The 20,574-nt window shown below is 39.1% G+C and overlaps 2 protein-coding genes and 1 non-coding gene across 3 annotated transcripts; 1 reads left to right on the top strand and 2 right to left on the bottom strand.

Annotated features, from left to right (window-relative positions):
• Positions 1 to 2,655: 2,655 nt before the first annotated feature.
• Positions 2,656 to 5,992, bottom strand: LOC126657237 (uncharacterized). The gene is made up of 4 exons (XM_050351899.1): positions 4,495 to 5,992; positions 3,736 to 4,308; positions 2,968 to 3,384; positions 2,656 to 2,690 (listed from the first exon to the last, which is right to left on the bottom strand). Exons 1-4 carry the CDS (start codon positions 5,990 to 5,992, stop codon positions 2,656 to 2,658), a joined length of 2,523 nt encoding a protein of 840 aa, XP_050207856.1.
• A 1,573-nt stretch (positions 5,993 to 7,565) lies between these two features.
• On the top strand, positions 7,566 to 7,672 carry LOC126658932 (small nucleolar RNA R71). The gene has a single exon (XR_007634497.1). It is a non-coding gene; the product is annotated as a small nucleolar RNA R71 (small nucleolar RNA).
• An 11,080-nt stretch (positions 7,673 to 18,752) lies between these two features.
• Positions 18,753 to 20,195, bottom strand: LOC126657239 (probable aspartic proteinase GIP2). Its single transcript, XM_050351901.2, has one exon. It carries the CDS (start codon positions 20,088 to 20,090, stop codon positions 18,768 to 18,770), a length of 1,323 nt encoding a protein of 440 aa, XP_050207858.2. The 5' UTR covers positions 20,091 to 20,195; the 3' UTR covers positions 18,753 to 18,767.
• Positions 20,196 to 20,574: the final 379 nt, after the last annotated feature.

Genomic DNA, 20,574 nt, shown 5'->3' on the forward strand with positions numbered 1-20,574 from the left:
GCCAAAAGTTTAAAAACGACTATAAAAATAAACAATCAACATGTCATGAATCCGCATCAAGTTATTCAATTATGTTTCAACGATTTGAACAAGTCTAAATTTTGAATTCACCCTTATTTCATCGGATTATGTCAACGAATTATTAAGTCATTAAGCAAGCATCGCTTATCAATTGTCGAATTAAGAAATCGCGTTTATACATTCATTGATTCGGGGAAATCTAAGATTGACAAATTAATTAAGATACACACCAAATCAACTAACACTTTCATATTTAAAAGACAAAGATTTAAAGCGATACAAGACCTTGAAATAAACTAATTTAACACCTAATACAATCTATTAAAAAGAAAATCACAACCTAATAAAAATAAACTAAAACTGAAAATAAAGATAAATCACCGAAAAATAACCCAAACGAAAAATAAATTTTTCTTCCCCCCTCCTCACACTATTTCTAGCTATGTCCCCAAAGCTAAGAAATAAGATAAAAATAGAAAATTGAAAAGAGTTTGGGTTTAGAAAAACAAATCTCGCTCTAGTCAAAGGCCGGTGGATCCGGTGATGGATAACGCTCTCCGCCGGCGGCATTAAAGTAACCCCGAAGAAAATCCTCTTGCCGATTAAGTCGTGCTCGCATTCGATCTTGCCTCCATTGTAGTTGTGCAAGACCAACATGTTGTTCACGTCGGATATCTTCAAGTAATTTTTGGTTAGTTTCCCAACCAACCCGGTTTTGCTCCCATCCGGTCCGGTTTTGCTCAACCAACTCAGAAAACCGTTGGTCAAACCCGGAAACATGAGCCGCTTCTCCGGCTTGAGAAGTTCCCGCGGGTTCCTTCCCCGCTCTTCTTCCTTCTCCTCCTTCTTCTTCCCGTGCTACCTCTTCTCGTCGTGTTCGTGCCACCAATCGTACCCTTCTATTATAGGGAATAACTCTCCCCTTCTTCACAAACCCGGCAACATCCAAATGGTTAATATTAAGAGACCGTGCTAGAATGGTCTCAAAAGTCGCCAAAGTAGACGCCGTAGGCATACAATTGTATTTCTCCGCCAAAGCACGAATAATGAAACCATAGCCAATCTTGGATAATTCGGATGGAACTTCCCTCAATCGCTTCAAAAGACGATACGCCGTGTTGACTTGGTATGCTTCTATCTCCGGATGCAAAATAGCATTCAAAGCTAAAAGATCACTCTTGGCCACCTTCGTATATTCACCACGCCCGCCAAACGAGTGCCCAAACCACTTCACAAACACCACAATAGCGATGTCTTTGATTTCATTAATTTTGGACCCCCTTGTCCGATAATCATCACGATCCGTCAATTCCCTCCATATCTCCACTTGATCAAAATTTTGATCCCAATCTATCAACCCCGTTCCCCTCATTCCAAACATTTCCACCAAATCTTCAACACTAAGTGTGTGGCTAGTGTTGTTGATGCGGAAAGAAATAGATGAAGGAGAACCGCTAACCGGTTTGAGAGTAGAGAAGAATTCAAGAGTAAGTTCATCGTAAGAGTGATGACTAACCTTTGCCAATGCCGATAACCCCAAAATATCCAAATAACGCTCCACCTCATCCTTGATGCCAAGGCTCTCCATATCATCAAAATCGATTTGGAATGGAATTACCATTTCCCTTTCTTTGATACTCAAATATAAATCACCTTCCTCCTCCGTATGGATTTGGAAAGGTGCGTTATAGCGAGTAGTCAATATCGCCGAGGTGTTAACCCGAGATGAGGATGGAGCGGTTGATTTAGTACGTACCCTTCCCACGGCCGGTAAGGGTGGATTCGCCGCTTCTTGATTTCTCGTGCTTGAACGACGGATTGGTTGATTTTCGGCATTCTTGCTTCGCACCATGATTGCGGAATGAGAGTATTTCTAATAAATTTGGAGAATAAGAAAAGAAGAATATTAGAAGAAGAATATGTGTGAAATAGAAAGTAGAAAAATGCAAGGTATTTATAGGAAAAATAAATCAAATCTCAAGATTTCCCTCCACTAATTTCAAACTCTCCATTTAATAACTTGAAATTGATTTAACGGTTTAGATCGAAGCCATGTAATCAATCCAAGTGAAATTGAAATACTAATGAATGGTTCGGATTTGCCAAATCATCAATCCAAGTGAAAAATTCAAATTTTTACAAAGCACAAATCTCAAAGAAACACAAGTTTCAAAAGAAACACAAATCTCAAAAGAAACACAAGTCCCAAGAAATCTACTACACTTTAATTCAAAATTCAAAATTCAAATTTTTCAAAATTTTTGATGCTTCCCGAACGGGAATAATTTAATCCCGAACGGGATTAGGCTTAATTCTTGTCCCGTTCGAAACAAGGCAAAATTTCCTTGTTTTCCGAACGGAACTATGGCTTCCCGAACGGGACAAAGGCAAATTTTGCCTAGTCCCGAACGGAATTACCCTTTCCCGTTCGGAAAAGTTAGAAGCCGAGGGCTCTTTCTCGAACTGGAATAGTGTGTCCCGTACGGGACAAAGGCAAAATTTGCCTAGTCCCGAACGGGATTAGTCTTTCACGTTCGAAAAAATTGAGAGCTGAGGGCAGCTTCCCGAACGGGAATAGCCTTTCCCGAACGGGACAAAGGCAAAATTTGCCTTTTTTCGAACGGGAAAGGTTTTTCACGAACGAAAACCTCCTGAAATATTGTATATACCTGCATAAACACACAAAAACACACCCCGGAATTAAACGGAAATAAATAAAAAAAAACAAATTAAAAATTAAATACGCATAAAAGGAAAATAAAATAAATAAAACAAAACACGTAACCTCTCGAGATTGCCTCTCGAGTGCGCTTTATTTTTGGTCAAAAGCTAGACCGTGGCCCGGAATTTATGTAGGAGTGGTGAACGTGATTTGTTCCACTACTTGATCCGTCAAAGGTCCAAGATACGGCTTGCACCGTTGTCCATTTACTTTGAAGATTTCACCACTAGAATTCTCCAATTCCAAAGCTCCATGACTTGCCACCGTTCGAATTTTGAAAAGACCGCTCCAACGGGATTTTAATTTCCCGGGAAATAATTTGAGGCGTGAGTTGTAGAGTAAGACAAAAGAGCCTTCCACAAACGTTTTAGGCACGATATGAGCGTCATGCAATCGTTTCGTCTTTTCTTTGTAAAGCTTGGCGTTTTCATAGGCATTTAACCGAAATTCGTCCAACTCATTGAGTTGAAGCATACGTTTCTCCCCCGCCGCTTTAAGGTCAAAATTGAGCTTTTTAATGGCCCAATACGCTCTATGTTCAAGTTCCACCGGAAGATGGCATGCTTTCCCAAAAACAATACGATATGGAGACATTCCGAGGGGCGTTTTAAAGGCCGTACGATATGCCCATAATGCATCATCTAGTTTCAGTGACCAATCTTTCCTTGTGTTATTAACCGTTTTCTCTAGAATTCTCTTTAGCTCACGGTTAGAAACTTCAACTTGCCCGCTTGTTTAAGGATGGTACGGAGTAGCGACCCGATGATAGACTTTATATTTCCGCATCAAGGCATCGAATTGCCTATTGCAAAAGTGAGATCCACCGTCGCTTATTATTGCTCTAGGAGTCCCGTATCGATTCATCAAACGTTTGAGAAAATCCAACACTACTTTGGCATCGTTAGTGGGTAATGCTTCCGCCTCTACCCATTTTGAAACGTAATCTACGCACACCAATATGTATTGCTTTCCAAACGACATAGGAAAAGGACCCATGAAGTCTATTCCCCATACATCGAACAGTTCCACCTCTTGAATGTTGGTAAGCGGCATTTCATCTCTCTTAGATATGTTCCCCACTCTTTGGCATCGATCGCAATGACTAACAAAGTCTTTTGCATCGCGAAATAGCGTAGGCCAAAAGAATCCGCACTCTAGCACACGAGCGGCGGTCCTTGATGTACCATAGTGACCCGCATAATCCGAGGAATGGCATTGACTAAGTATAGGCATCATCTCTTGTAGTGGTACACATCTCCTCAAAATCCCATCTCCACACACCTTGAAGAGGTACGGTTCCTCCCATAGAAACCGTTTAGCATCGCTCAAGAACTTCTTCCTTTGGTGGTAAGTCAAATCCGGTGGCATTATTTCGGAAGATAGATAGTTTGCGATATCCGCATACCATGGCGTTTCCACTTCCGAAAGTACCATCAACATCTCATCCGGAAACGTTTCATTAATCTCTACGCCACTTATAATTGGTTCCGGAATCTCTAACCTTGACAAGTGATCGGCGACGACGTTCTCCGTTCCTTTCTTGTCGCGAATTTCGATGTCAAACTCTTGCATAAGAAGCACCCATCAGATTAGTCTCGGTTTAGCATCTTGCTTTGCAAAAAGGTATCGAAGGGCCGCATGGTCCGTATAGATGATAACCTTAGAGCAAAGTAAGTACGACCGAAATTTATCCAATGCGAACACCACCGCAAGCATCTCTTTTTCGGTGGTGGTGTAATTGAGTTGAGCACCCGCCAATGTTCGGCTCGCATAGTATATCACGTGAAGCTTTTTCTCCCTCCGTTGCCCCAATACGCACCCGAGTGCTATATCACTTGCATCACACATGAGTTCGAAAGGAAGAGTCCAATCGGGTGATGAAATAATTGGGGCCGAGATAAGGGCTTCTTTCAACCTAGCAAAAGAATCAAGGCAATCATTAGTAAATTCATAAGGAATATCTTTAACAAGTAAATTAGTTAAAGGACGAGCAATGGAAGAGAAATTTTTGATGAATCGTCGATAAAACCCGGCGTGCCCTAAGAAGGCACGAACTCCTTTTACGGTAGTTGGTGGTGGTAATTTCTCGATGATTTCCGTTTTTGCTCTATCTACTTCAATGCCGTCCTTGGAGATTTTATGTCCCAAGACAATTCCTTCCTCTACCATGAAATGGCACTTCTCCCAATTCAAGACTAGATTGGTCTCCTCACACCGGGCCAACACTCGTTCAAGATTATTTAAGCATATCTCAAAAGAGTCCCTGAATACCGAAAAATCATCCATGAAGACCTCCATAATATCTTCAATCATATCGGCGAAGATGGAAGTCATACATCGTTGAAATGTTGCCGGTGCATTACAAAGACCAAATGGCATTCTCCGATAAGCAAACGTTCCATAAGGACATGTGAAAGTTGTTTTCTCTTGGTCATCCGGGAAGATAAGAATTTGATTGTACCCGGAATATCCATCGAGAAAACAATAATAAGCGTGGCCCGCTACCCGCTCCAACATTTGATCGATAAATGGTAACGGAAAATGGTCCTTCCTCGTCTCCGTATTCAACTTGCGGTAGTCAATACAAACACGCCATCCCGTTACCGTCCTAGTGGAAATTTGCTCACCCTTCTCGTTCTCAATCACCGTGATCCCCCCTTTCTTTGGAACGCATTGAATGGGACTAACCCACGCACTATCGGATATGGGGTATATAATTCCGGCGTCGAGAAGTTTTACTATCTCTTTGTGCACGACCTCCTTCATATTTGGATTCAAACGCCGTTGTCTTTGAGCCGATGCTCTTGACTCGTTTTCTAGGTGGATCTTGTGCATGACCACCGAGGGACTAATTCCTCGGATGTCCGAAATTTGCCAACCGATCGCCAATATATGTTGCTTCACCACTTTGACAACTCTCGCTTCTTGTGTTTCCGACAAGTTGTTTGAGATGATGATGGGAAGAGTCATGTTGTCGCCCAAAAACGCATACCGTAAGTGAGATGGTAACGTTTTAAGCTCAACCTTTGGTGGAGAGATAGAAGAAGGTGGTGTCACGCTCTCTCTTCTAATCAAATTTTCGGCTTTCGGCTCATCTTCTTTGGAATATTCTTCCTCGGAAGTTGCTTGTGTCTCCTCGGAATGGAATATGACTTTTGAAACCGGGAAAAGTTCTTCCACAATTCCATCAACCATATCCAATTTCATGCATTCCACCTCCTCAAAAGTGTTGCGCATAATCCTTTTCATATCAAACTCTACTTTGTCATCATCGATACGCAAAGTGAGTCGTCCGGCGTGCACATCTATCAATGCCCTCCCCGTGTTCATGAAAGGGCGCCCAAGAATCATAGGGCATGTTTTATCCGCCGCATAGTCAAGTACGACAAAATCCACCGGAAAGATGAATTTGTCTACTTTGACTAGAACATCTTCTACCACTCCGTATGGCTTTTTGAGGGAGTGTTCCGCCAATTGAAGCATCATTGATGTTTGCTTCAAGGTTTGATCACCAAAAATATCCCTGAAAAGAAACAAAGGCATTAGATTGATACTTGCCCCCAAATCACATAGACAATTAATTGAATTTAAATCGCCTATTTTGCATGGAATTGTAAAACTCCCTGGGTCCTTAAGCTTGGTGGGCAAGTCACTAAGGATGAGTGAGCTACAATTTTCCGTTAGGGAAATTGTGCCTTTGTCGTCCCAACTCCTTTTCTTCGTTATGATTTCTTTGAGGAACTTCGCGTATTGAGGCATCTCACGCAAAGCATCCGCAAAGCTTATATTGATTTGGAGTTTCTTGAAAATTTCCAGAAATTTATGGAATTTTTGGTTATCCGGCGTCTTCTTCAATCGTCCCGGGAAAGGGACCTTCGGCACAAATGGAGGAGGAGGTGGCGGTTTTACATATGGAAGTTCGGTTACTTCCTCCTCATTTGTTCCCGTTGTTAGATCGATCGCTTTCTCTTTACTTGCATGTGGATCATCAAGTTCTTTCCCGCTTCGGAGTTCAATGGCTTTTACTTGCTCCCTTGGATTTGACTCCGTTGTAGACGGTAAACCCCCTTGAGCTCTATTTTGAAGCGAGATGGCAAGTTGAGAAATTTGAGTCTCGAGATGGTGATTGACGGAAGCTTGGTTCTTAAAACCGGTTCTAACTTCCTCAATAAGCTTGTCAATCTTGCTCCCCTCATCCGTATTCCGATTTTGAAAACCGGGTGGGGGTTGTGGTCGGTAGTTGTTGAAGTTGCCTTAGTTTTGTGGACCACGGTTTCCTCCTTGAAAATTTGCTCCTCCCATATTTGGGTTGGCATTGGCTTGACCCGCATTTTCCCTCCACGAAAAATTAGGATGATTCCTCCACCCCGGATTATAGGTGTTGGAATATGGGTCATTGCCTTACCTTTGCCCATTGACATAGTTGACTTGCTCATTTGAGTTTTGATGTAGGACGGGGCAATCCATTCCCGAATGATCGTGCCCATCACAAGTCTCGCAACCCATTTGAACTACCGCAAGTTGAGCATTCCTTTGATTTGCTTGTTGTTTGTACATCTCGAGTTGTGCTAGAAGTGTCGCATTCTTCGCTTTCATTGCTTCAAATTCTTGGGTTTGCTCGAGGGTCATGATACCCTTTTGAGGTGGTTGCCTCAACCGCTCGGTTGACCAAGAACAACTATTTGTAGCGAGTTCCTCTAGCAAGTTATTGGCCTCATCATAAGTTTTCTTCATAAGTGATCCTCCCGATGCCGCATCAATCGTTGCCCGTGTAGCCTCATTGGTACCATTGTAGAAAATAGAGACAAGATGCTCCCTTCCTAGATGATGATGCGGACAATTTCTTTGAAGCTCTTTGAAGCATTCCCAAGCTTGGTATAGAGATTCACCATGTAATTGGAGAAAATCTATAATTTCCTTGGTCATCCTTGCGGTCTTACCCATAGAGAAATACTTATTGAGAAAAGCTTGTGCCAATTGCTTCCATGTTGTGATTGAGGTGCTTGGAAGTGATTGAATCCAATTCCTCGCCTTATCCCTCAAAGAGAAAGGAAAAAGACGAAGCTTGATTTGATCCTCCGTCACATTATGGATTTTGAATGTGTTGCATACCTCCGTGAATTTTGAAAGATGGGCGTTTGGATCCTCGCGTTCCAACCCATAAAATTGACAACGACTCTCAAGTAGTTGAATCGTTCCCGGCTTGATTTCAAAATTGTTAGCGAGTATAGGAGGTGCAAAGCATCCATAGTTGGCGTTGTCTACGTTGGGTAAGAAGAATTCACCCAAGGTACGTCTTGCGGGAAGAGGGGCGACCCTCTCGTTTGGCCTATTAAGAGCTAGGCCATCATGTAGTGGTGGTGGAACAATCCCCTCGTGATTCAGCGGAGGGTTACGGTCGTCCTCCATTGTTTTGGATTTCCGCGCTGTTTTTCGGATACTTCTTTCGAAGGATGTTAAATCTGACTGAAACGGTTCTAACGGTTTTCTGGCACGTCGTGTATTAGGCATACACTAACCAAAACTCCTGCGCAAACAAAAACAAGAAAACCAACGTAAAATCCAAGAATCACAAAGTATAAAAATAACTAAATTTAAATAGAACTAACTCAATCTAAGAATAAGATACTTTTAATTAATTTAATTGCAATTGCTCCCCGGCAACGGCGCCAAAAACTTGTTGGCAAATAATCGCAAGTGTACGATATCGCGCAAGTAATATAACTTGGAAGACCAAGTATCGATCCCACAAGGAACAATGAACTAAACAACTAATTTCTAATATTCTTTAATTGGCTAGTAGGAAAATAAATGGATTTGTGTAAACTAATTATAATCTAAAGTAAATTAACTTAAGTAATTAGACTAAAATCTGAAATCAAACAAATAAATTGAAGTTTAAACAATAATGGTAAAAATCTCAAGAATTGATAATTCCAAGTAAACTAGTAGAAGAATGGATCAAAATTTATTTAGTGATTTTATTATGAATCGAGCTATTCTAATGCACCGAATCCCGCTCTCTCAAGCCTCAAGGATTCAAATAAAATCACAACCTAATTAGCTAATCAATTATTAACTTGCTCTCACAATATTAAAACTGAATTAAATAACTAAATTGTAATTATGAAGCAAACTCAACGACTACCTAAATTCCAACCCGCTCTCACGGTGTTTTCCTCTAAGTTTTTAATTACCTATGTCTATTTAATTAACAATCTCTCAATTAGTTAATTAAACACAAAATCATGAACTAAGTGATCAAATTAATTCAAGCATTAATCTTAGCAATTAAAACACAATTTTACTCACTTAATAAATCCTAATCCAATTCGAAAACTAGTCTAAGTGTTCATATCAATTCCCGAACAAAGGATTTAGTTACACATGCTTAAGCTTAAATTAAACAAAGAAGAAGATGAAGAATTAAACATAATTAGAACAATAAATACCGGAGTTGTCAATTTCGGAAGAATCGTCTAGATTAAACTTGAAATCTTCACAATCGTTCTTTGCAGAAACTAATAATAAACTACTTATAAACTGCTGAGAAATAGAAGCTAAAACGCTATTTTAAGAGAGTGAAAATAAAACTAATGTAGTCTAAATTATTCTACGTATTAAATTGAGTCTAGTACAAGGTCTTTATATAGTAGGAGAAGTTCCGGAGTCTTCTAATTCGTATTGCAAATCAATTTGTAATAGGAGTTGTAATTGTGAGTTGAGGAAGAATTTCACTCCAAATCAAATCCTGAAGCATGCGTGTTTTACTCTTGTCCCGTTCGGGAAGCCATAGTTCCGTTCGTGACATGCCCAATTTTCTTCTTTCCCGAACGGAACAAACCATTCACGTTCGAAAAAACTGTAGACCGAAAGCTTTGATATCAGATTCCTTCTTGAGTCCCGAACGGGACAAGGCTTTTCCGTTCGGGACTCATGCTCACTCTGCATGTTTTCCGTTCGGGACTCATCTTTTTCGAACGGAACAATCCTTTTTTCCTCAATCTCGTTCGTGAACTTCAATTCCTTCGTCCGCAAGCTACGCTTTTTACTCGTACACGCAATCCACCATATTTTTGCCCCAAATAGTCGGTTTTCACCTAATTTCCACTGAAACACTAACAAACACTATTAAACGTAAAAACGCCAAATAATGTATAAAAACAATACTACACATAATGAAAACCGACTAAAATCGACCCTAAATATAGGAGTAAAATACTCCTATCAGATGGTATGAACTCTCACTCAAACTATTCCTAGTTTTCTTTGAGATAAAACACCAAGGATTGAAAGCTCTTGAGAATGTGGAAACTTGATCTTTTTCACTTGATTTCCCACACCTTTGCAAATGGAGAAGAATGCCTTTTATAGACTCCAAGAATCTTCTAGAGAGTAGGGCTGAGTCACATCAGGATATTCCTTCAATTCTTATCCTCTATGCAAGGTGTACATGGTGACAAGAGGTGGAGCCTATTCTAGGCTGATCTGGCCAATCAGGTTGAGCTCAGGTTTGTTTGGTAGTGCTGGCAGCCTGATTGCAGTACAAGGTACACTGACAACCTGATAGTGCTGGGCTGGTATTTTTCAAGCTGATTCCGAAAATACCCTCCATCATTGTTGCTAGAGGAAAGATCAAGATGCTTCTAGAAATTGGGCCTTGCAATAATTCAATCAACACATTAGTGGGCTTTAGTTATCATCAAAACAAGGGATAAAAAATAAGGGCCTATAGCCAACAATCTCCCCCTTTTTAATGATGACAAAACCTTTCCATTTGCAAGATAGGAATATTTCTAGAAGAGTAGTATGAGTTATTTAGCATGCTCCCCCTGAATGTATGGCATATATGAAGAAGCTAAATAAAACAGTTTCATAAATGACATGCCATGAAATATGATCATAAATGCACAAGGCAATAAAAGCTTTAACAAGCTAACAAAATGCCATGAAAAGAGGGGCTACTACTCCCCCTTTTTGTCAGTCATCCAAAAAGGCAAAATAAACCAAGTTCAGAAATAAAAAGACAAAAAAAAAACATAAGTAAATCAGGTTCAGAAAACAGGCTAATTTAATTAGCTTCACAGTTCTTCAGGCTTGTCCTTTGACCCAGGCTGACCCTTCGGTATTGGAACAGTCTTGAAAGAGCAGCTTGATCGAGTTGACCGTCTGATAGGCAGCTTGGGAGGTCTGGAGGCTGGTTCAGTTTTGGTTGACAGTCAGTCAGAGTAAGATGCTTTCTTCTTGGGGAGGCTGATGACCGGAGCTGGAACAGGATTAGCTTCTGATTGAGCTAAATTGACTAGCTTGGAGAATTCTGCTTTCATAGCTATCATGCTCTGGTCAAAGGTATTCCTGCAAAAATTCTCAAAGACAGCAAATTTACTCATTAGCTCAGAAGGCAAATTAGCCTGAGGAATAGGTTCACTATGAGCTTCGTCTTTGGGATCTGCAGAGATAGCTTCTGGATCAGCAATCTTGACTGTGTTATCAAAGTGAGGCTCAGTCTGATTTGCTTTCTCAGCACTTTGTTCTCCAACTGATTCTTCAGATTCCTTGTCGCGTGAGGTCTTCAGTAGGCCGCCTATGATCCTATCAGCTTCAGTCTTGGCAGGGGCCTTTAGCTTCTGTGTGTTTTTCCCAGAGGCTAATTTCTGGATGGCAACTTTCCTCATTAGCAGAGGCTCATCATCAGAGGAGCTGTCATCTTTCTGGCTTGAGGCTCCTTCAGACACATTTTTCACACTTTCAAGGGAATCAGTTTTGGAAGATCCAGATTCCTCCTCATTCACAGATTCAGTCTTCACACTCTCTTCCTGTTTCTCTACTTTCACTCTCTTGGCAGTTTTGAGGCGAGGTGGAATAGAAAAATAGGTTTTAATGAGGTGGGTAGGGTAAGTGGGGTAAGTGGGGGAAAGAGTGGGCTTTTTAAGAACCATTTAGGAGTTTTGGGCCTTTGAGTGTTTGTCTTTACTTCGGCCCAGAAAAGAGATGATCTGATTAGCCTTGGCCCTGAGCTGATTTAATACCTGTTTCTGAAAATGAAAGCTAAAGACAGAAATGATAAAACAAAATAAAATAAAATAAAATAAAATAAAAGAGAGAGAGAGAGAATGTGTATTTGCCAAAGTGATTGAGTTTGAACTTGTTTAAGAGCTGATCTTCATTAGTCCAAGTTCTCCTCTTATTTTGCAATACTGATCTTCAGAGAGAGGTTTGGTGAAGATGTCTGCAAGCTGATTTTCAGTAGGCACAAAGATTAGCTTGATGTCACCAGCCTGAACATGGTCTCGAATGAAGTGATGTCTGATCTCAATGTGCTTTGTTCTTGAGTGTAGCACATGATTTTTTGACAAGTTGATGGCACTTGTATTATCACATAGAATGGGGATGAGTTTATAGATTAGCTCATAGTCCTCAAGCTGTTGCTTGATCCATATAATCTGGGCAACACAGCTTCCAGCAGCTATGTATTCAGCTTCAGCAGTAGATAAGCTAACAAAAGTTTGCTTTTTGCTTTGCCATGAGACTAATGAGCTTCCTAGGAATTGACATCCTCCTGAAGTGCTTTTTCTATCAATTTGACAACCTGCAAAATCAGCATCACTATACCCAACCAAATCAAATGAAGCAGCCCTTGAATACCATAAGCCTAATTCATCAGTCCCAAGTAAATATCTAAGAATGCGTTTGACAGCAATAAGATGAGATTCTTTTGGGTTAGCTTGAAAGCGAGCACATAAACAAACACTAAAGTGAATATCAGGTCTACTAGATGTAAGATAAAGAAGGGATCCAATCATACCTCGGTAGAGCTTAATGTCTACCTCTTTACCTTTTTCATCTGTAGTTAGCTTGGTGGTTGTGCTCATTGGTGTTCGGCTTTCCTTAGCTTCTGTCATTTTGAACTTTTTGAGGAGTTCTCTTGTATATTTAGTTTGACAGATAAAAATCCCATCTTGACTTTGCTTAATTTGAAGACCGAGAAAGAAAGTGAGTTCTCCCATCATACTCATTTCAAACTCATTCTTCATTAGCTCTGCAAACTGATTGCACAAGCTGCTTTGAGTAGCTCCAAACACAATGTCATCTACATATACTTGGACAATGATGATTTCTTTCTGACTTCTCTTGGTGAAGAGTGTGGTGTCAACTTTGCCTCTTACAAATTCGTTTTCAAGAAGAAATTTGCTCAGCCTATCGTACCAGGCTCTAGGAGCCTGTTTTAGCCCATATAGAGCCTTGGTTAGCTTGTAGACATAATCAGGTTTAGCAGAGTCTTCAAAACCAGGGGGCTGATTGACATAGACTTCTTCTTCTAGATATCCATTGAGAAAGGCACTTTTGACATCCATCTGGAAAAGCTTGAAGTTCTTGTGGCAAGCAAAGGCACATAACATTCGAATAGCTTCAAGTCTAGCAACCGGGGCAAATGTTTCATCAAAGTCTATTCCTTCAGCCTGATTGTAACCTTTAGCTACCAATCTTGCTTTGTTTCTGACCACATTTCCATCTTCATCAAGTTTGTTCCTAAACACCCACTTAGTTCTAATGATAGACTGATTCTTTGGTTTAGGAACCAATTGCCAGACTTTGTTTCTCTCGAATTGATTTAGCTCCTCCTGCATAGCTATTAGCCAGTTTTCATCAGCTTCAGCTTCTTCAATTGTCTTTGGTTCGATCTTAGATACGAAGGCTATGTTTCCTATCATATTTCTCAGTTTGCTCCTTGTAACTAGCCTGTCTGAAGGACTGGAAAGAAGATTTTCTTTAGAGTGATCTTTGTGGTATCTCCATTCGGTTGGTAGATCAGTGTGGATCTGTTCGTCATTATTAGCTTGGAGATCATTAGCTTGCTGATCATCTTCCCAGTTCAGAAACTCCTTTTGCTGATCATTATCAGGCTGAGCTTGATTGAACAGTTCTGTAGTTGTATCTCCAGATTGAGCTGTTTCATTAGCTTAAGGTGTCTTTTCTTGGTTTGAACCTGTTTCTTCATCATCAACAGATTCTCTCCTTGATAGAGAGGGATTAGTTTCACTAAAAACAACATGAATAGATTCTTCAACAACAAGTGATGTTTTGTTGAAGACTCTATAAGCTTTGCTATGATCTGAGTAGCCTAAGAAGATACCTTCAGTAGCTTTGGCATCAAATTTAGCAAGCTGATTCTTGTTGTTATTGTGAATAAAACATTTACAACCAAAAACTTTGAAATAGCTTAAGTTTGGAGTTTTACCTTTCTAGAGCTCATAAGGAGTCTTTTTCAGAATAGATCTTACCAAAGCTCTGTTTTGAATGTAACAGGCTGTGCTAATAGCTTCGGCCCAGAAGTATTTGGGTAGCTTGGCTTCATTGATCATGGTTCGAGCCATTTCTTGAAGGGTTCTGTTCTTTCTCTCAACCACTCCATTTTGCTGGGGAGTTCTAGGTGCTGAGAAGTTGTGAGTGATTCCATTATCGTTGCAAAACTCCTCAAATAGCCTGTTTTCAAATTCCCTTCCATGGTCACTTTGAACGGTGGAAATCTTTAGCCCTTGTTGATTTTGAATTCTTTTGCAGAGATTTGAGAATTTCTCAAAGACTTCATCTTTGTGAGCAAGAAAAAGAACCCAAGTGAGTCTTGAATAATCATCCACAATCACAAAGGCGTAAGATTTACCTCCCAAGCTAGTTGGAGTGATTGGACCAAAAAGGTCAAGATGAAGTAGCTCCAGAGGTCTACTAGAGTTTAGCTGTCCTTTAGATTTGAAGGATGATCTGGTTTGCTTCCCCTTTTGACATGCATCACAAATGGAATCTTTTTCGAATTTTAGGCTGGGCAGTCCTTCCACAAGCTGATAGATGGATAATTTGCTGATTAGCTTCATACTTGCATGGCCTAATCGTCTGTGCCATAGCCAACAATTTTCTTCAATGGTAGCGAGACATAGATCAGACTCATTAAGTTTCTCTAGATCAATGAGATATATGTTGTCTACTCTATCTCCTATGATTAGAGTTTGGTTGCTAGACAAGTCTTGAACTTCGCATTTGTTAGGTTCAAAAATCACTCTTCTGTTTTTGTCACATAATTGGCTGACACTGAGTAGGTTGAATTGTAACCCGCGGACCAGAGATACATCTTCGATAGGATGATTAGTCCCAATAGTTCCTGAACCGATAATTTTAGCTTGACTGTTGTCTCCAAAGCTAACTGATCCTCTTCCATTTAGTTTGAGCTGGGTGAACTTGGATTTGTCACCCGTCATATGCCTAGAGCATGCACTGTCCACGTACCAGTTGTCATGTGCCTTTTTGCTCCTTAGGCAAACCTCATGATCAGTTTCTGAACTGTCAGCTTCTGAACATTGATTAGGTTGAGATCCTTCAGCATTGTCTTGGGGATCACACTCTTCTCCTATTTTGGCCATTAAGCAAACAATGGCATTTCCTGGTGTTTCTTCTTCTGAGCTGGATGCTTCACTGTCACTCCATGTGGCTTTCATAGCTCTATCAAATCTTTCTTTCCGATATCTTTTCTTTAGCTTTGGGCAGTTAGCTTTGAAATGATCCGGGCTGTTACATTCAAAGCAGTTAGCTTCCAGTGTTTCCTTCTTAGCTTCAGGTCTGGGATTGTATGATTTCTTTAAGTCATTCCTGTATCTTCTTCCACCTTTCTTGTACATCTTCTGAAACTTTCGAGTCATGAGAGCTATTTCTTCTTCTGAGTTATCTGAATCACTCTCTTGATTGACAGTTTTTAGAGCTAGATCAGTTTTCTTCTTTTTATCAAAGACTGACTCTTTCCCTTTCTTAATTAGCTCGTGAGTGAACAGCGAACCCATTAGCTCGTCCAGGGAGTAATCTTTTAGATTTCTTGCTTCAAAGATGGCATCTACCTTGCTGTCCCATTTATCGGTAAGAGATCTTAGAACCTTTTTCACAAGTTCTTCTTCTCTTATGTTTTCCCCGAGACTCTTCATTCCATTTACAATATTTGAAAGGCGAGTGCTTAGCTCCTGAATAGATTCATTAGGTTGCATCTGGAACAGCTCATACTGTCTCTTTAGCATGTTGATTTTAGATTTTTTAACCTGATCTGTTCCTTCAAACGTGGTTTGAAGTTTTTCCCATGCTTCTTTTGCTGTTGAGCATCCTCGAATTCGGTTATACTCGGTGGCATCTAGTGCACAATGAATCATGTTGATAGCTTTGGCATTGAGCTGAACAGCTTTCCAATCTTCATCGGTGTACTCTTCTTCAGTCTTTTCTCTTCTAGTTCCATTAAATTCAGTAAGTGATGGAGGTGTGATTCCTTTCAAAATGATTCTCCAGCATTCAATGTCATAGGCCTGCACAAAATTTTTCATTCTATTTTTCCACCAATCATAGTTAGATCCATTAAAGAGTGGAGGTCTCGAAACTGAACTCCCTTCTGGTACCCCAGAAGCACTAGAAACGCCTGTTGAGCTAGTAGCCATTAGGATCACTTTGGCAAGCTGGAATATTGGCTTGAGCGAATATAACCTGCTCCGATACCAATTGTTGGGTCCAGCAGTAGCTCAAGAGGGGGGGGGTGAATTGAGACTTAAATACTTTTGCTTAAATATGTAAAGCTAATGGAATAGCTTCGTCCTGATGAATGTAAAGTCTTCACAAGCTAATCAAATATGGATCAGTTTGAGAGCTGCGTGATATAGACTTATGAAGACCTTTTTAACAGAGTATAAAAACAGAGATAATGTAAAGTTATGTTTAGTTTAAAAGAAAAGCTTTCTTTCAAAAACAGTTTTAGATGAAGCTAAAGTAAAGCAGAAACTAAAGCATAAAACTGAACACCAGATTTTTATAGTGGTTCGGCAACCCTGCCTACATCCACTCCTTAAGGATCCCCATCCTTAAGTATTCCACTCTGAGATCTCTATTACGGGCTAGAGATAAAGCCAATAAGAATACAACCCTAGTTCTACCCAGAAGCTAGTCTGTAACTTACAAGCTGATTTGATAGCTTCAGCAAACTAATACCCTTTGAAGAATAAATCTGATTCTACCCAGAACCTATTCTATTCCTCACAAGATGATTACAGAAAGATGGTATGAACTCTCACTCAAACTATTCCTAGTTTTCTTTGAGATAAAACACCAAGGATTGAAAGCTCTTGAGAATGTGGAAACTTGATCTTTTTCACTTGATTTCCCACACCTTTGCAAATGGAGAAGAATGCCTTTTATAGACTCCAAGAATCTTCTAGAGAGTAGGGCTGAGTCACATCAGGATATTCCTTCAATTCTTATCCTCTATGCAAGGTGTACATGGTGACAAGAGGTGGAGCCTATTCTAGGCTGATCTGGCCAATCAGGTTGAGCTCAGGTTTGTTTGGTAGTGCTGGCAGCCTGATTGCAGTACAAGGTACACTGACAACCTGATAGTGCTGGGCTGGTATTTTTCAAGCTGATTCCGAAAATACCCTCCATCATTGTTGCTAGAGGAAAGATCAAGATGCTTCTAGAAATTGGGCCTTGCAATAATTCAATCAACACATTAGTGGGCTTTAGTTATCATCAAAACAAGGGATAAAAAATAAGGGCCTATAGTCAACACTAAACCTCTATTTTACAATAAAAATATAAATTATAAAATAATTTGACTATAGTTAGTTGTTTGAAAAAGTATAAATTGGATTATATGATTTATGTGTCACCCGTATATAGAGTGTGTTGACCTTTTGCTAAAAAAAAATAGACAATCAATAGTATGTGGAACTATTGAATAATAAACTTTAAAAAGTACTTATCTTCACATGAATAAAAATTTAAAAATATAAGACACTTTTTTTTACAGGTTGAGCCATTATTATAAGCAGCATGCTGTGCTCTACTCCAACAATAAATTATTGATGGGTCTTAATTGGTGGGATCCAATGAACATGAAATATTGGTGAAAAGATTTAACTAGAATAATCACACATTATCCATATTATCCTCTTCTTATTTTAAGGATACAACTTGGTACAGGGCAGAATTTGAAAAATACTTATTAAAAACAAACACCAGACTGATTATTTTAATTTAAAGTTAGAGCAATTAGTATTACCACCAATGTTTTTAAAACCGGACCGGAGATCAAACCGGCTTCTCCGAGGGTTCATGGTTCGACCGGTTCAACCGGGTTCAACCGGATTTTTTAATTATAATAAATATAAATTATTTAAATTAAAAATACATGTATTATAAATTAAAAAAATATGATTAAATATTTAAATAAATAATTTTCAAATTTTACTATATAAAATATAATTATAAATAATCAATATTTAAAAATATATAAAATACTTACTCTAAATGGAAAAACTAAATTTTAATTTTAGTAAAAATTGTTATCAAAATTAGACAATTATTTACTAAATGCGTGAAATACATTTATAATTGAGTAACATTTAAGTGTATATAGAATAATAATATTATATGAGAAAGAAAAAAACTTTTAATTTAACATGTCATCATATTTTTATTTTAAAATTTAAAAATAATTTATTGTATAAAAATACAATCATAAATAAGTATATAAAAGAATTTTTTTTATATGGAAGAGAAAAATATATAAATATATAAATTTTTAAGTTTAATAATTAATAATTATTAAATTTAAAAAATATAATATGACATTTTATAAATATAATATATGATTATAAATATAATTTTTTTATGTATAATAGTAATATTAGAGAGAGTATAATTATTTATTTGAGTGAAAATATTATTTTATTAAAGTTGAAAATGACATGTGAGAGAGAGAAAATAATTTGTGTAAGAGTCATAATTAATATGAGAGATAAAAAGGTGCACATGGGTGAGAGAAATAATGAGAGAGAAATAAAAAGACACATAGGTAGGGGACCACACATGCATTTTTTTATCAAAAAGGTACCTTTTTGGCTAATTTTTTGAAAACCGAATTTGTCCGGTTTTTATGGAAAACCGGATTTTTCCGGTTAAATCCGTTTTTTGACCGGTTTTGACCGATTTTTATAAAAGACGATTTTCACCATAAACCGGACCGGACAGGCAGCCGGTTCCCGGTTAATCCGGTCCGACCGGCCGGTCCGGTCCGGTTTTCAAAACATTGATTACCACTAAACCCAAGTCTTGAATTTGCAATATCAAACTGCAAAAAGTTATCTTCTAGTTGACGCCCGCCGATTATAACGTGAGTTCTTCCTAATTCTGTTCCACCGTCAACAAATGCAAAACACATCGTGTAGCTATTGATCGCCACCATAGAATTTTCGCCGGAGATTCTCCATATCACATCTTTTTTACCGTCCACACTGCCCAGCACGAGATCGATGGGAGGCATGTCCCGAGCGAAATTTTCAAGGCTGAGTGTTATATAGCAAGCTTCAAACGGAACCGGCATTCTTGGCTCAGCTTTAACGTATAAGCTCAGCTTCTTGGCAAAAGCTTTGAAAATAGCTTTATAAATAGCAGAATGTAACGAAGTGTAGGGATGAAGCGTGCTCAGCACTGTTCCGCCGCTGCCGTCCGGTAAAATGGAGAGTAGGGTTTTGTTAAATTTAATTTCTTTTCCGTCGAGTCTGATGGATTTCAGATCAATGAAGTAGTCGGCGGATGGTTCTCCGGCGTAGAGTGAAGCTGCGGTACTCTCTGGGTTTAAAATAAGCGGAGTGTAGGTGAGATTAGGATAAGTTGGTCCGTCGCCGAGAACTACGACGCCGTTTGATTTGGTGGAGGAGCTGAGGCACATGGCGAATTTTTTGGAGAAACCAAAAACAGAAGAAGAGTATGCCGGAATAGAAATGTTACTTCTGCCGAGTCCGGCCATGCCAGTAACGCCGTCGGCGAGATTTTCTAAAACGGACGCTGGACTGCAAACAAAAGGAAAATCCCGTACCGAAACGTTTTGTCCGTTAACAGACTGAAAAGAAACGACATCTTGACGAATGTCACCGACGCCGCTGACGAATGCAATTCTGTTGTCGGGAAGATGTTGGCAAGTGCCGCTGAGGCACTCGGGCGATTTAGGGCTTGCATGGCACTCAGAATAACACGAGGCTGAGTTGGAGAGTGAGCAAATAGGAGAGCTACACCTGACTGGTTTAAACGAGGAGGAGAAATAGCCATTTTCGCAATCAGCCCACATGAATCTTCCGCCGAGATCGACGGTTAATTTGACGGCGACGAGCGGTGTTCTTTGGCTGATCTGGGTGGTGTATTGAAGGCTCCATTTGTCTTTGGTGATCGGAAGGACTAAAGATTTTGGATGAAAAGGAAGTGGTTTGGAAGTTGACGGAGAAATGAAGAAGATTAGAGAAGAAATGAGGAAGAAATGAATTAAGGAAGCCATTGTTAAGAAGATGTGAAGCAGATGGAGATATTAATAGTCAGTTTCCAGTCGCTTTTTTTTGACTAAATAATGTCACACTTGTTTGAGAAATTATTTGTTTAATCTGATTTTTACACGCTAGTCAGGACTAGATCGGAGATCTTTTTATTAAATAGATGGCATGTGGCCATGTGGGTTCACACAAGTAATAGGGAGCCTCATGTTCATTGAAGCTCCCATTAAAAATTCATATATATTTTAATTTTTTTAATCTATAAATTTTGCTATTATTTGAGTAATTTTTTTATGGACGAAATTATAAGAGCATTGTCTAGTCGCATTAAGTGATTAATAATTTTTACATAAAAATACAAAAACTCATATTTTTAAATTTTTATTAGTTTGATCTTCTGTAAAAGATTACTCGTATATTTTTTATTTTTTTTCTATCTAGTATCTCTCTAAATTGATGATGTAGCTCACTTGTTTCAACATGAGTTAAATG

The sequence above is a fragment of the Mercurialis annua genome, linkage group LG7 (genome assembly GCF_937616625.2).
Source record: "Mercurialis annua linkage group LG7, ddMerAnnu1.2, whole genome shotgun sequence".
Classification (NCBI taxonomy): Eukaryota; Viridiplantae; Streptophyta; class Magnoliopsida; order Malpighiales; family Euphorbiaceae; genus Mercurialis; species Mercurialis annua.